This window comes from Gymnoscopelus microlampas (assembly GCF_963454915.1).
Source record: "Gymnoscopelus microlampas genome assembly, chromosome: 17".
Lineage (NCBI taxonomy): Eukaryota > Metazoa > Chordata > Actinopteri > Myctophiformes > Myctophidae > Gymnoscopelus > Gymnoscopelus microlampas.
In genome coordinates, this window is record NC_139954.1 from 23025878 (window position 1) to 23042069 (window position 16192).

At 41.5% G+C, this 16192-nt stretch overlaps 1 protein-coding gene across 3 annotated transcripts in view; it reads left to right on the top strand.

Moving 5' to 3' along the window:
* The first annotated feature begins 588 nt into the window (after positions 1-588).
* tbc1d4 (TBC1 domain family, member 4) overlaps positions 589-16192 on the top strand; it is a 42448-nt gene continuing 26844 nt past the window's right edge. For all 3 annotated transcript variants that reach the window (XM_084084312.1, XM_084084314.1, XM_084084313.1), the window contains exons 1-8: positions 589-1678; positions 10780-10905; positions 11823-12060; positions 12345-12589; positions 14622-14711; positions 15125-15229; positions 15343-15475; positions 15642-15733. In XM_084084312.1, coding sequence (XP_083940438.1) covers positions 1292-1678; positions 10780-10905; positions 11823-12060; positions 12345-12589; positions 14622-14711; positions 15125-15229; positions 15343-15475; positions 15642-15733 — 1416 coding nt within the window. In that variant the 5' untranslated portion in view covers positions 589-1291. The remainder of the gene's footprint in view (positions 1679-10779; positions 10906-11822; positions 12061-12344; positions 12590-14621; positions 14712-15124; positions 15230-15342; positions 15476-15641; positions 15734-16192) is intronic.

Sequence of the window (16192 nt, forward strand, 5' to 3'; positions counted from 1 at the left end):
ACTCCACTAAAATGTTTTGAAAACTTGAGTTACTAGTTACTTTGCAGATATAAATTATTATATATAAATAGCCACTTCAGCCCTATTTTATACATAGGCATGAAAATACATGAAAATAGCAGATCTACAAGCTCACAACGCCTCGAATCGAGCTTGTTCTGCTATTTTCAAACATTTTAGTACTTTTACTTTTGGTACTTTAAGTATATTTTGATGCCAGTACTTTTGATCTTTTACTCAAGTTACATTGAGTTATATTTTGAACACAGGCCTTTTACTTGAAACAGAGTATTCTTATAATGTGGTATTGCTACTTTTACTAAAGTAAAAAAAGGGGACTTTTTCCACTTCTACTCAAGTACATTTTGAAATCTGGACTTTTACTTGTAACAGAGTATTTCTGCATTGCAGCATTGATACTTAAAGTAAAACATTTCAGCACTTTTTCCACCACTGGTCCTGTCACTTGAAAAACAAAAAAACATGTGCACAAGCAAGCCACTTGTCGTGCACATGCATGCAGCGGGTGGGCGGGTTCGTAGCGCGCTCCGGCCACTCCTCCTGCAAGGCGTTGTGGATGAAGGGAATGGATCACACAGAGAGGGGAGACAGACTGCAGCAACGCGATAAACAAGCATCAAATGATGTCTTCTGCACTAGTCTACGGGCACAGACAATAGCCAGGGATAGTCCACAGCGGGATGTTAAACTAGAACTAGAACTATATTCACTCCGTCCAGTTCTACGCTCGTTTAGAAGAGAGAGAAACGCTTTCAAGAAGTCACATTTTTTGTTTACACTGGAGGCTGCTGCCAGCGCCACGTTCTAGCTGCAGGCAAGCTGTGAAACTTGGGCTTTGTTTCACTCACATTGCTCATTCCTATAGCTAATCGCCAGAGCAGAGAGAGAGAGTTGTAATTAAGATGACCAACTTATAAGTACATAATGTCACCCTGGAAAAAATAATAATACAAAATCCTGAGAGTGAGAGGTTTTGGTGTGCTGGGCGGAGGACTGCGCTGTTCCTGACTGTTGATGAGCACATGTTCGCCTTTGTTGCTGTAACTTTCCTCTGGGACATGGACGTGATGACTGTTGTCACATAGGAGGCACAACGTGGAGCTCTGGATCAGGTCACCTATTCGGGTAATATGCACTTTACGAAAATGAAATGATAGCCTGGCGTCATTTTTGAACACAGCCTTCCAAGTTCTCTCAGTGAGCAAGACAGTTTGGCATCGCTGTCATTAAACCTTCAGACACAGAGCTGTTGTTGTTGTGGGCCGACGACATGGAGTGTCAGGATGAAAAGGCGAAGGTCCACAGATTCAATCTATGGTACATCGGCTGGTCCTCGCTGGACAGACGGACCACCTTGCCCATGCTGCCGTGGCTGGTGGCGGAGATCCGCAGGAAGAGCGAGAAGACGAACGACTCCAGTGGTCCCGTCCAGGCCAGAGAGGTCCAGCTGGTGCTCAACCCCCCGGTCATCCGATGCGTCCCCTGCAACAACGCCAACTCGTCGGTCTTCATATTCGAGCATAAAGTGCAGTTCATCTTTCGATTCATTCACAACAGCAATGACCAGACGTATTTCGCCTACCTTATCCGGGCCCAGCCTGACAATCCCGAGTCCGAGATGTCCTGTCATGTCTTCAAGGCCTGTGACCCCAACCAGGTAGGGATTTCCCAGGATGAAAGTCTACGTTTCATCAAATGTGTCTCGCAACAATAATAGGCCTACATGCAACACACGTGGGACAATTGGAAGTGTAAGCCATTGCCTGTGGCTTTGCTTTATTTTCATTATGGTAGTATTTAAATGAACTAATTCGTACCAAAAGTGATGTCAATGTCATGCAAAACCAGGATGTGTATCTCAAGATGGAAATTTCAAATAGGCCAATGCGCTGGGGAGATTACCGAGAGGACAAAACATGTTTGTTTTTGGTATTAACAGTATTTAGGCCACCCATTTGTTTGTATGGATAATGTAGTGGGCAACTGGGCATCCTGGATGTATTGAAAAGTTAATCTACCCCTATGTTCCCCTTGTAGGGAATCCCTGGCACCACACTCACAATATTGAATCAGCAACTTTCTCTGCACTGATCATCAGTGCATAATAAATGAAATGAGTAACAAATATCTGTTACACATTTGAAATTCAATAAGGTGGGAGTAGATAGCATGCAGTCTGTCTGTCTGTATGCAAGCATTCTCAGCAGAAATGCTTGGTATGAAACATAACAAGACTGTACTGAAGCAGCTGTGTGTGTGTGTGTGTGTGTGTGTGTGTGTGTGTGTGTGTGTGTGTGTGTGTTAGCCCTGAAACATGACTGTCGTCATGTGAACCATGGCTAGGAGTGTGTGCGAGGGAAAGAGAATGAACACGTGGTTAATAACATGTATGGTGCAAGGCTTCTATGCATGTTTATTCCGTTTTTTTATACATGCATCACGTGCTGAGGAGCCATGTCAAGATCAGGGCCACAACAACACAACTAAACTTCAATCAGTCAAACTGTCATGCTTTTCCATTTGAACCAGCAAATGTTGCTTGTATGCAAACATATAGCAATAGCCACATATTTTAAGGATATTAAAAGTCAGTATGAAGTTTCCTGTGGTAGGTGCAAGACCAGAGTCCACCATTGTCTACTGCTGAAAGCTGAGAAGAGTAGGGGCAACATGTTTTGAGACAGATTAATGTTTAAGTCAGACTCTCTCTTTTCAGACATGAATGTATACTATGCATGTAACAAAGTCACCTCAGTCCGTGTGTTGTTACGCAAGAAAAACTGGTTTGGTAGCTCAGCTGCTACTGTAGCAACACGTGCAGGATGGAACACAAGGAATGCACCTTCATCCAATGAGAACCGTACTCCACACTGTCACTGTCACAGAGCAGAACATTACACAGCAAAATCTGTGTACGCCAGTTTGTGAAATCAAGTTATTTTTGCTGATGTACTTTTTTGTTATTTTTAAGTTACACCACAGTATTACTTTATTTTTAGGCAGAGGGATAGGAGGAGAGGGTCATGCTTGTGAATCTATTATTAGCTTTCGGTAGTTGACAGGGGGTATAGAGTGTATAAAGCTTGAAGGCATATTTCTTCCATCAGTCGATAAGATATGAAAGGGTAAGTCTGGTTGGCTGTCAGAGGATGTCTTGCTGAAGAAAGGGGCTCACTTGACAGGAGGAATGATTCATGGAACGCAATTATATTATGTAACCAATTGGGCACAATAAAGTCCAATGTGAACAACTGCTGACAGACAATAAGCTACGCATGAAAGTGCCATGCCTTGTGGTGCGTTTCCTTTGGAGGCATGTGAGGAAGGAAAGTGCTTTAAACTTCATGCCATCGGCGGGCACAAATCTGGTTTGTTGAACTTTGAAAATCAGTGCATTGCAGCACTAATACATTTTTCATCATCTTGAAATGATTAGGACCAGTTTCAATTGTTTTTTACATTTAGTGTAGCCACTACATTTAAGACCAAACCACATTCACTCTAATAGTGCAATAGTCATACTGGATGACATCTATTTAGACAAGGCTGCATTGTCCCCCCCCCCCCCCCCCACACACACACACACACACACACACACACACACCAAGGGATACTGGATAGGTGGGCACTAGGGGCATCTGGACACCTCAATGTAAAATTGGCTATTTTGTCCAAAATATTAAAAAAAATATATATATTTGAAAAATGGTCTTAAGTAATGTAAAGTATACACTATGTGAACATGCATGGTACATCATTATCAGACCAAATGTTGTCCTTCAACCTCTTGTTTATGCCCCAAAATGAGGTTTTGTAGCAATTGTAGAAATATTAGACCTTCATTGACGAATGCTTAAGCATGTTCTATCTAATCATGTATATTTTACTTTGAATATTTTATTGTTTTACATTTTTGGAAAGAATTGCCAATTCATCACTGAGGTGCCCACTTTTCCTTGGTGCCCACCTATCCTGTTACCCACAAAGACCAGACTGCCATTTGGCATTAGGTTGTAACCTTTTACCTGACTCATAGTCTGGGATACTCACTTAGATCTTGGCATAGCAGCGCAGGTACAAATAGAACATTGACTCACTGCATTCATGCCAGTATTAATTCTGTGATGGACAGATTGAGGTTGTCTGCAGTCTAAACTGTTGCCACCGGCTTTTCCCCTGTGCTCTGACTTGGAACAGGACCACTGTTGAATCTCTCCCGTTCCCAAGACCTCTGACTGAGTTACTGCCTGCTGTGTTCCAAAATATTTTTTTGAGCCGGTGACATAAGGGACCCAGTGACACTAGCAGAATGTCAAATAGCCAAGTGAGGGCAACAATGAAGAGCGTGACTGCCCACTGAAGATAACTATATAGTATGCTTGTGAAATGGCAAATTTCACAAGCCAAATTTGCCTATTAAGCCATGGCTTACAGTTTGAAAGAGTAACCACTGTCCATTCTGTTGCCTTGTTGTCCATGGAAAAACTCAAATGGGTTACCATTTAATTTAGGAGAAGGTAAAACATCCGCACACTGGTTTAAAGCTCCCAAAACGTATTTATAGGTCTTCATCAGGCAAAAATCAAGCTTCACCTTCTCCTTGATTCTTGCATTGATGTCCAGCACCTGGGCTAAATACAGGTACAAGATGTGTTGTGCACACAATCTCCTCTGGAAACCATACCATTTTATTTACCAATCCCAGTGTGGTCAGTATTTGTGAACCTGAAGAAGCCTCTTCTGCCAATATACGAATAAAGAGAACCAAGCTTGACACATGACATTATGTATGGACGGTAGGACGGTGATAACGACGGTTTGTAACCTGAGTTACTGCTGTCACAGAATGTAAATCAGAGTATTTCTTTTTCTTTTTCTAGTTTTTTTCGACTAAAAGTTAAGTCTCTATTTCTGTCCAACATGATACGTTGTGGGCTTATAGATCTCCTATTTTAGCTTTTCTTTTTTGAAAGGTTTTGAAAACATTTGAATTATTTGTGAATATGTTCACCTATAATGGACATGCGCTAATAGGGAGACCAAGTTGAACGTGTTAATAGTTATATAATACAAAACCTGTAGGCCACAGTAAGATGAATAATCTGTACAAAGGTACTGTATATAGAGAGAACTTTCTGTCTGATATGAGCTTTTGACCCTCATCAGGGTGAGACGGGAGCCTGTGTCTTAGTGTTTTGTGTTGACTTGGGACAAGATGTTTGTCATCTTGCCTCTGGTGTGTCCACTCAGGCAGGTGGAAAAGCACTGAGTGGGTGTTGTGACTGTTTTGAGGTGCAGCTGGAAGCACACCGTAAAACAGGTGCGTTTAAGGTCCTCCCTACCTACACAGGGCAGTGAGTCTGACACCACCATCAGACAAAAAGTATTCTTTGTTGAGAAAATCGACTTGTTTGACTTGTCAGATATTTCCCAAAACAACATGTCTTTAACCTCAATTCAGCATTTAATATATGTTTTCTGTGAACATCATTTTCCCATTGTGGTTAAGGTGCAAAAGACCATTTTTTAAATTTCTCACTATGCTACAAATGACAGGGATTACTTATCTTACATTGGCCAACTTGCCTCTTTGTTTAGGGTGGCTAGTAGCTACAGTAGTTAGTTAGTACACATTGGGGGATAAATAATATCTTTCTTAAACAATTTACACAAGAAGTAAGCAAGATCTTTCTTGTGCTTGGTGTAAGGTGCTTAAGTTTACTTAAGCGAAGGCAATCACGCTTATACATTCCAGGAATCTCTGTACAGTATGTATGTAGTGTAGTTTTTGCTCATTCAATTTTGCTTTGAGGTTTTAACTCTAGATGAATTAACTTTGGCAACAGGATATGATTTTGTTGCATTAGTTTCAGTAGCACTAGTACTGTACACAGTTGGTGCTTTATTTTAATGTGAATGTGAATTTTGGATGGCCCTTTGGTCTCATACACAAGAATTCTCTCGAAATAAAGGCATTTCCAACCTCATTATACTGAAAACAATAAACCATTGATGTTGAAAAAGGCTCATTTGGTTTAATCACAGGTTCTGTAGAGAAACCTTGTGGGTTTTGAGTTTCCCTGTGATGTGGCATGATAGTGTTGATAAAGGTAGAAAGAAGAACCATTAGGCCTATTTTAAGGAAGTAAAGAGAGATAAACTACTTACTAAAAAGGCATTCACGGCTCTGCCATTCCTTGTGCTTATGTTCTCTTAAGCGTAAAGGGAGAGAATAGCGTGGGTGCAGGTTGGCGCTAAAGACAACCAGGGGAACATTTACAGTGAGAGGATGCATTTGAACACATTTTTAACGCAGCTCTCGCTGTTCCTTTGTTGTTACACACCATTTGCCTCTGTTTCTGCCCTTGCCTCCACTGTCCTTGTATTCGGTTTACTGCAAATAATTAATCAGATCAAATGCTGCTGTGGCGTCATCTTACTTATGAATAATACACCTGGGTTGTTAAATGTTAAGCTGACACCATGTGTCATGTTTATATCAACGGCAAAGTGGTGCAAGACCTAACACAGTGTTTTGTTGCCTTGACTGTGATTTCCCCGACAGGGTTTTCTGCATTAACTTGATGGCATATAACATTAAACTGATCTGTTTTTGGAAGCATTTAATTTCACAAGCTCGAAGTAACCAAATAAGTTACTTGTTTGTGTAATTATGTTAAATTTAGCAGATTTATGATTACTATTTTTATGCTGCACTTAATGTATTTGATTATTTCGTCAGACAGAGGAGCACACAGTGGAACTCACACAGACAATCTAAGGACACATTTTCCTGATGCCACCATATTTTGTGCATGTAGTTGGACTATTATGTCCTATGAAGCCTGATTTATGCTTCTGAGACAGAGTCATGCAACGTGTCACTCACAACGTTCTTTCAACACGACATCTACACTTTCTTCAGTTGATTATACATTATTTTTGTCAAGTGACACGTCACGCCATACTTTGTCACTGAAGCATAAATCAGGCTTAAGGGAAACCCAAAATGTAGCCTAGCTTGTTTTCTTTTGCCAGTGGTAATTCTTAATAACATGTTTGGGTGTGAGTCTTGTCTTACAGCCTGTGCCTAGCTGTGATCTCCAGATATTGACTGGAAAACTTCAAGTACTCCTGGGAAATAAGCCAGTTGACAGAATGCAAACGTAACCACACCCTTACTTTTACTTCGACAAGTCAGATCTTTGTGTCAGCAAAGAGAGATGGTTTAGTATATGTACATGATGTACTCCCCTTTTCTCGGTATCTTAAAGCACTCCTCTGTCTCGAGCCCTGCATGCTCTGGGGAAGGCAGGCACTTTAAATGTTTGACCTTAAAATGGCCCAAGTAGCCACAGCAACAACATGGAGTCGGTCAGGCAAAATATTTGATCTCCCTGTCTCGTTTGGATGAATTGGCTTCTTGTGTGTAGATGGGGGGGGTGCATTTTATTTTTCCCACACAAAAACTCTCAGTCACCTTTTACTGGAGATTTCTGTTTCCCTACCTTTTCCTGTATTATTTCCTGCATTCTGTATTGCTATGCTCATAGCATCAGAGTAGGATTGAGGCATTTTGATCTTCGAAAGCCAGGAAGATTATGTTTTCACCCCTGTCCATGTGGGTGGCTGTGTGTGTGTCCATCTGTATGTGTAAAGCTGTTCTAGCTCACCACCGGACCAATTGGTGTCAAATATTACACGTACGCTCACTCACCAGGTCAAGGAAGAACCTCTACCCCAAATATTTCAAATCAGTCTAATGGTGGCACTATAATAGCCCACTCTACGTTTTGGCCTATACTCATAGGTCAAAAACAAAAAGCCTGGATTCCTTGGATCACGGCCATTTCCGTGTAACCTTTTCTTCAAAACAAACATTTTAATTCTGCAGATTTTGTCCAAAACTAACAAAGATCGGTACACATCATCTCTGGGGATTTGTGATCAACATGTATCATTCAGATTTTTCATATTCCATTCTGATAGGCTATGATTGCCTTCCAAAAAATATGATCTTGAACCAATCTACCCCGAATTTGAATTACACATCGAGGGGCCTCTAAACAACAGAGAGCCAAAAGCGACATCACTTACATCCCTATGGGGCAAAACAAATGCTACAAATGTCACTGTTTATTGCAGAAACGTTATTTTATTTTCACCATACTAGGTACAAATAGTTTGGTGAGTATTGTGACAATGACCATCAAACAGGGTTTTGATACAAAAAATGCTATATATCACTAATGCAACATCCAATCAACCCGCATGTTGAGGGGCCTCTATAGAGCACACGTCCAAAAGCACTTTCACTTCTGCCCATAGTGGGCATGCACAAATGCATAAAGTTGCAGCGTATGTTGCCTCGCAAAGATCTGCACTCAGAAGAGCGCAGTTTTGTAGTTGTTACGTAATTTCTCTTCCTCTGTCTAAAACCAAAGCATATTTGCGCAACAGGCCACCTGTAGCTGTTATCAGATACTGTGATAGATTTGTGTGCAGAATGCAGAGCAGCTGTTTGTTTTAGCGCTCATTGGTGCTAAAACAAGTTATTCAGTTAACCTTGGCTCAGATCACTCTTGCTTTTTAAGGAGCTGTCATCAACGAGTGTCTCCCTCCTCTTCCGCTGTGCCTGCTAAATCAAGAGTGTATTGATTCTGTGGTCTCTGACGTCAGACCTTTCTCATTTCATCTACAGGAGTGAAAATGTATTGAAGGGGCATGCCAGTAGCTGACCGGATACTGCATCAACTGCATAATCGCAACGTCCCCGTTCACTTCCGGCTGGAGACCTGCACGTGTTGCATGTCTTTCCCCCTCTGTCCTCGCTAGATTTCCTGTCTCTGTTATTTCCTGTCTCTGTTCTGTCCTGTCTGATAAACCAAGACAAATGAGTGAAAAAATGAATGAAGAAGTGGAATCACAGTTCACACATTCCACAGTATTGCTAAAGAATGGCCCAGAGAAGTCTTGTATTCTCTGCCTTGACTTGTGCTGTTTACCTTCCTTCCTTGACTCGATTCAAAGAATTTCCCTGTGCTCTCTGGCATGGATGCAACAGTGTGCACTTTCAGTTTGTGTAGCAGGGAAGCAGAAGCAGAGCGACTGACCTTCAGTTCTCTTGTTTCTTCTAGCCTAGGTCTGTTTTGTCTTGAGTCAGTAATGAGCCTGGGCGTTTCCTGGCCTTTCTCCCAGTTCTGACAACATTATGCTGTTTGGCCTGTCCTTTGTTGACTAGTCCTTTGTTACAGTGAAAATGTGTGCTATTCTGTTGGCCTTCAACTATTTCAAGTTCTTAGAAAAACTGTACACTCAGAAAACCTTTCTGTTTACAACGACATACCCGGCAGCCAGACCACATCTCAAGTGCAAATTAATAGCAATTAGACTATACAAATAGCTTTAGATCTGACCATGTCCAGTCTTTTTATATGCTTTATACACAGTAAGAACTTGAGTGTTAGTCTAACCACTTAAATATTTTCTATACTTATATGTCACATGGAGAAATAGCCATTCTACAAGTTTGCGTCGAGTTGCAACATGTTGTGAGCTTGTACAGTAGATTGCCTATTTTCATAGCGCAACACTGGTGTACGATGGAGTATAAATTATGAAGTATATAGGCTTCGGCTATTTTTGCTAATTTTAGCCCTAATGACATTCCCAAAATAGGGATGCCTGAGTTAGTGTGGTTAACTATGAGAGTGTAAAAATGGACCTGTAAGGCTTTTATTGTGTATCTGCATTACATTGCCACGCAGGTGACTTGCACTACTTTCAAGTCCTTATTGTATAAGGGGTCAAACACTCCCAAATGGCAATGCCCAGGGTTGCATTGCTCATGGGACGGCCTTGGACGCCGTGCAGGAACCTATTTGACCAGGAGCACACGCAGGCACACGCATTGATTTAAAACAACTTAAAATTCACACCTCAAACAACTCAAACCAGTTGGATTAATTTAGGAATGAGCCTAGATGCATATCAATTGTCCATTGTGTGACCTGTAGTGTAGGTGTTAAGCGACGTGCGCGTCACGTCATTAAAATAGAGTGCAACCACGTTCCAATTCAGCATTGCAACGCTGGCAATGCCTATTTTAATTGAGACTATTTCATTGAGATTATGTATTCTATTTAGTTATCCTTTATTTAGGCTTTACAAGTTAGTCTTTTGAGATAGTGCAACCTGTAATTAGATATATAGAATCAGAATCAACTTTATTGTCACATCATGCACTCTTACAGGTATACAATAGTGGGTGAAATTCATTTTTGTACAAGCTCAACTTTGCAGTTACAGGAAGAGTTAGAATAGAAAAGAGAGAATAGAGAAGAAAGAAACACAAAACAAATAACAGGAAGGCACGGTCAAATCAAATATACAAAGTCCAGTATACATAAGGTGCATAATTAAACATTAGCAATGAATAGATGGCACTACAGAATGCAGAAATGCTTCTTGTGCAGGTGAAAAACATCCAGCATATAAAAAGTATGTAAATTCAGGCAAAAGTTTTGTTGTTTTATTTTGCTATCCTTTCCTGCAAACCTACTGAATAGAACGTATGTTAAACTATTCTCATAAATTTGCTCCACCTCTGGTGCTGTGTTTAAAACATACACACATTGAGTCTACACCTGACATAAACCTGACTTGACTATAATTCCTGTTTGCTTTCATTTGTCTTTAAAAATTGTACCTCATTTATCATTTTAATTTCAACCTTCATGTACTTCCCCTGTCTCTCAGGTTCCAGAGGTGATCAGTACTATTCGCCAGGCATCCAAATCAGCCCTGAAGGAAGATAAACCCAAGCAGGAGACGGATGAGGCCTTCTACAACTCCCAGAAGTTTGAGGTGCTCTACTGCGGCAAGGTAGAACCCAATAAGCACATCTTACGTATATATAGTAGAATCCTGAGAGTTAATTTAACTGTAAGGGTCCTTTGTTCTATATAAGACGGCGCTAAACCGTTTTAGCGCCGAGCGCTATGGTGCCATCCCCACGATGCAAAGTGCTTTGCACCCACGTTGTCTAGATACCAAATCACTGTGCGCTGATTTTGCGCGTGGGGGTGTGTTGGTCTTAAAATGAGGTGTGGCTGGCGTGTTCACGGCCCAATGCTATTTCCCCACAGACTTTGCGCTTCAAGCTAAGACAGCGTGGAGCTGGTCTTATCGCATGGTGCAGCACTGCAGTGCTGCTGATTTTGTTATTTAGGGAGTGCATTATTTGGTGCCGTGGGTTCACATTTGCGCACCCATTAATTGCAATTAAAATCCATTAGATCTGAACACAACACTCACGTTCAACCATTGAGGTGGCATTTCAAGCACTTGATTCTTCATTTATCCTATGAAATAAAAGAAAATGTTAGATGAGCGGTGATGGAAATTAATACAGTGTACGTATGCCTCATTTGCAGTAGTTGCGTGCCATATGCAACAAAAATATCTACAAGCTCACAACACACCGCAACAAGTTTTATTAATGTAATGCCCAAAACACACCTATGACTAATTCGGGGCCCTAGCACCGGGCGCAGACACTTAGAGGCCACATTTAGCATCCTTTAAATAGCACTATTACGCTGTTAAGTTAACACCATGCACCATGGCGCAAAGGTTTGTGTTAAAATATGGCCCTGAGAGTGTACAAGTTGACTCTTTTAGGTCCATTTGGACTAGTTAAACTAACTCTCAGAATGTTACAGTGTAGTGTACTATATACCTTTCCTGCTGATAAGTGAACTGAATCAATTTCTATTGGTGTGATATAAAAATAACCCCAGGTGACAGTTGGACATAAAAAGGCTCCAGGCACCCTCATCGATGACTGCATCGATAAGTTCCGCCAGCATGAGTTGGAGCGCAAGCGCCTGCGTTTGCTCAACGGCCAACGGAGCTCCATCGAAAATGATCCGGTGGAGTTTATCGTCGGGGGAGATGTAGACCCCCTGTCCTCTGTCCTGAATGAGAGTCTGGATAGTTCCAACGGCCTCGGAGTGGATGACATGTGGAACGGTGGAGGTATGAATGAACCCCTTGTTGCATGGGTTTTAAGCCAGCTTTTTTTTTATTGATTTAGCTTCAGAAACATCTACTGGTAGATAAGTGTTAATTTAAGTGTATTTATTGCCAAGTACATTTACACATAATTTTACCTCTGCATTTAATCCATCCTAACATGAACATGTACTGTCAAAGTACTGTATATTTCCATGTAAACTTACATATCAACAAATCATCAGAAAATTGCAATATTCTGTAGCAGCAGCCATGACCATAACGTGTGAGGCTGGTGTGCGGTTCAGGTAAGGGCCTGTCCAGCAGCTCCAGCCAGAGCAGCCTGAGGGGAGCTTTCCCAGAGTGCATCCTGGAGGACTCTGGTTACGAGGAGCAGCAGGAGTTCCGCACACGCTGCAGCAGCCTGGCAGGGAGTGTGCAGAGGAAGCCCAGAGATGGGGCCATGATCCCTCCCACGCGACGTCGGCACGCCAGTGCACCAAACAACGTCCAGCCCTCCGACACAGACAAGAACCGCACCATGCTCTTTCAGGTACACCAAAACCACAATGTGCGACGCACTTGTCTAGCAATGCGACAAAAAACGACACAAGTCGTATAACATAATGGTAGCGTTTACTCGTCTTTTCAAACTGATCATTCTGTAGAACTTCTTTCTTCTCTTACAGTCCAGTTGACTGTAAGAAGAGCAAAGGCTGACAGGTACACACATCAGCCTGTAGAGAATCCCCATGGGGTCTAAGAGCCTCATCTCAACATGCATTTGTATTGGAACGTGGTCGAACATGTGACTCGGCATATTCACTTGCATGATTCGTCGGTCACAAGGGATCAATTCCATTTGAATTCCAGTGATTGGAAGACAATACATACAGTATTGTTTGTTCATGGGGTTGGTGTGATTTTGAGGTGTTTAATTGCTCTCTTAATAGACAACCGTCAGCTTTTGTCAAAATTATAATAGAGGCGAGAGCTGTGATGTGTCCAATTATTGGTTCCGTTAAACCACAATGAGATTAATTGACTCTGTAAATTCTAAACCTCACTGGTGGTATGTTTTGATGGTCTATGCACTTGATGTCACACAAGAAACACACACACACACACACACACACACACACACACACACACACACACACACACACACACACACACACACACACACACACACACACACACAAGCTTGCTTGCTTCAGCACTGTTTGTCATTCAATCTCCTCCTACATTTAGCCTAGACTCCTCAGGACTCAGTACTGCAAATCATTTTAATGTGAAACCAGGTGTCAGTTACTAGACTCTGTGTTACTGCCCTTTATAAAGAGTTAGTAACTCTCAATCGCAGAATTTGTTGAAGCTTTATTGCTTGCATGATGACAGTTTGTTTTGGGTTCTCACATATGGTTAAAGAAAGAAAGATCCCATGACACAGCCAGATGGATTGTATGAAGTAGCGCATTTTGAAAACAAAGATTTAAATTAGCAGCTGTAGATGTGATACTGAGGGGTCTCTCCGATACTGAGCAACTACATGACCTATTAATCGGTTAAAATGAGTGGGCTGCAAAATGACACTAGAGATCTTTATCATCTTAATAAATAAATAAACAAACTGCTTCACAAGAACAATGTTGGTGTAACTAAGATATTTGCTGTTAGATATATATTTTATATACACAGATTAACAACTAAAAAGAGAAAACCAAGGTAGAGGGTATTTCCGGGTTTTAGTGTAGTATGGGGGACGGGGAGAGAATGTTTTCTCCCTGGTAGGTGGAGAAATGGGGAAGAGGGGGGGGTTTGATCCACAGATAGATTTTATATAAATAATGGCGGGACAAAAAACCTTTATACCATTATTTAATTGGAGGATTGGACCCAAGTGCAGAATGAGTCATCAAACATTTTAATATGTTTTCCCCCAGGGGAAAGAAAAACCTTGTCAGCTACTTAAGAAATATATATATTTTCAAGTGAAGCACAATAATAAGTACATTCATAATAATACAAAAAAAATTTAAACATTGATTTTCATATCATACGGTCTGTAGAGTCAGCCGCTGCCATTCCTCGCACACTATGGCCATTTTCTCATGAAGCTAATTTAGAAAACTAGAGCACAGCGCTCCATACAATGCTCCCTGTTGCAGTCAATTAAGGGAAAAATCATTTCTGCGGAGTACTGACCTTGTTTTTGCATGTGCGTTTCTACAGTATGTGTTTCATTGAATGGGTCCCTGAAAGTTGCTGTACCACATCATGCCACAATTGCCACATTAACTATGCATGAAGGCCAGATTGCTTATTAACCTCCCTTTGTGCTAATGGGTGTGTGTTCTCTCTCTCTCTGTCTGTCTGTCTGTCTGTCTGTCTGTCTGTCTGTCTGTCTATACATGCATGTGTGGTCTCTCTGCCTCTGACCGCACTATACTGTACTGTTCTCTCTGTCTGTCTGTCTGTCTGTCTGTCTGTCTGTCTGTCTGTCTCTCTCTCTCTCTCTCTCTGTCTGTACATGCATGTGTGGTCTCTCTGCCTCTGACCTTACTATACTGTTCTGTGTTTCATAGGTGGGGCGTTTTGAAGTGAACCTCATCAGTCCAGAGAGTAAAACTGTTGTGCTGGAAAAGGTCTTCAAAGATATCTCGTCCTGCTCTCAGGTCAGTTTGTGTTCACTAGTGTCACAAGTGTCCCCTCTCCCAGCTAGATTCATACTCAGAGGACAAGCTCTTCTCTGCAGAAGAAACCTGTGTTCTTTTTTTGTTTTGTTTTGTTTTTGTTTACTTGTGCATTAGTGCTCGTCGTCACCAAGTCGGCCTCATGTTTGGCTCTCGCGAATCGATTACCACTGGCATTTCAACATTATGGAGAATCTGAAAACCTATAATAAACAATAATTGATGTGTGTTTGTGCATCACAACATAGCTGTACATTAGCAGAGTGTAGAGATCCCATTAGTACACTTTTATCATCCATGCTCGTTGTGGGGCTGAATTCAAAAGCCCCATAGGGTCTTGTCTGATTGAAGTCTTTGCTAGTTTCTTCTTCTAATTGTTTCCAAAATGTATACAGGGCGTAAAGCAGACCGACCATTTTGGATTCATCTGTCGGGAGCCCGTGGAGACTGGTCCCAGTCAATATGTCTGCTATGTCTTCCAGTGTGCCAGTGAGTCCCTGGTGAGTTGTGTGGAGCATGCAAAATGAGAGGAACTCAGGCTTTCTTTTAACCTTTTAAGCCCCTGTTTTCAGTGACTACAAGCTTTTTTCCACTGTGTTTGTGTGTGTCTCAGGTGGACGAGGTGATGCTGACCCTGAAGCAGGCCTTCAGTACGGCACAGGCCCTGCAGAGCAACACGACACAGATCCAGCTGTGCGAAGCCTGTCCCATGCACAACCTGCACAAACTGTGCGAGAGGATCGAAGGTAGGCTGTTTGAACTGCTCTCAGAAAGGACACAATAATTGTAACCACAAATACCACTCTCACTATCTTTAGTCATGACTACATGTCATGAATGCATTCAGTGTCTACCTGCAAGGGTCATAAGCGAGGCAATCCTTGTTTCCATTTTGTTTTTTGTGTTTCCCAGGTCTCTATCCACCCAGGGCGAAGATAGCCATCCAAAAATACCTCTCCCAGTTGAGTGACAATGAGCAGGCTGATATATTTGAACGCGTTCAGGTAATGTCTTACTGCCAGTTGGGACACTTTCTTCACTGGCAAAATGAGTGACATTTTAACTCTTCATGTCATATTAACTTGGTGATGTTTACTTTTTAAAAATATTTGTATTGTTAATTGTAATGCATATGGTATTGCTTGTGGGTAATATGTTTCCAGTACGTCTGAAGTGTGTCTATGTGTGTGTTTGTATTTAATACGCTGAAGGTTTTTACACACTGCGGTGATGCTTTCGTGTGATTAACTTTTTAAACTATTGTTTGTGTCATGAGTACATCCACAGCAAATATTATGCTGCGATAAAGTGTCACATTTGTTATTCGATGCAAGGTTGATTCTTCACCACGAATAAAGGGCATTAACCTGTATGAATGAGGCAGGCGTCAACTATATGAATAGTTTGATGTGAAATAGTCAGCGATGCATTTTTGGATTGTTTAGTCGTTCCTGGTGTGTAAA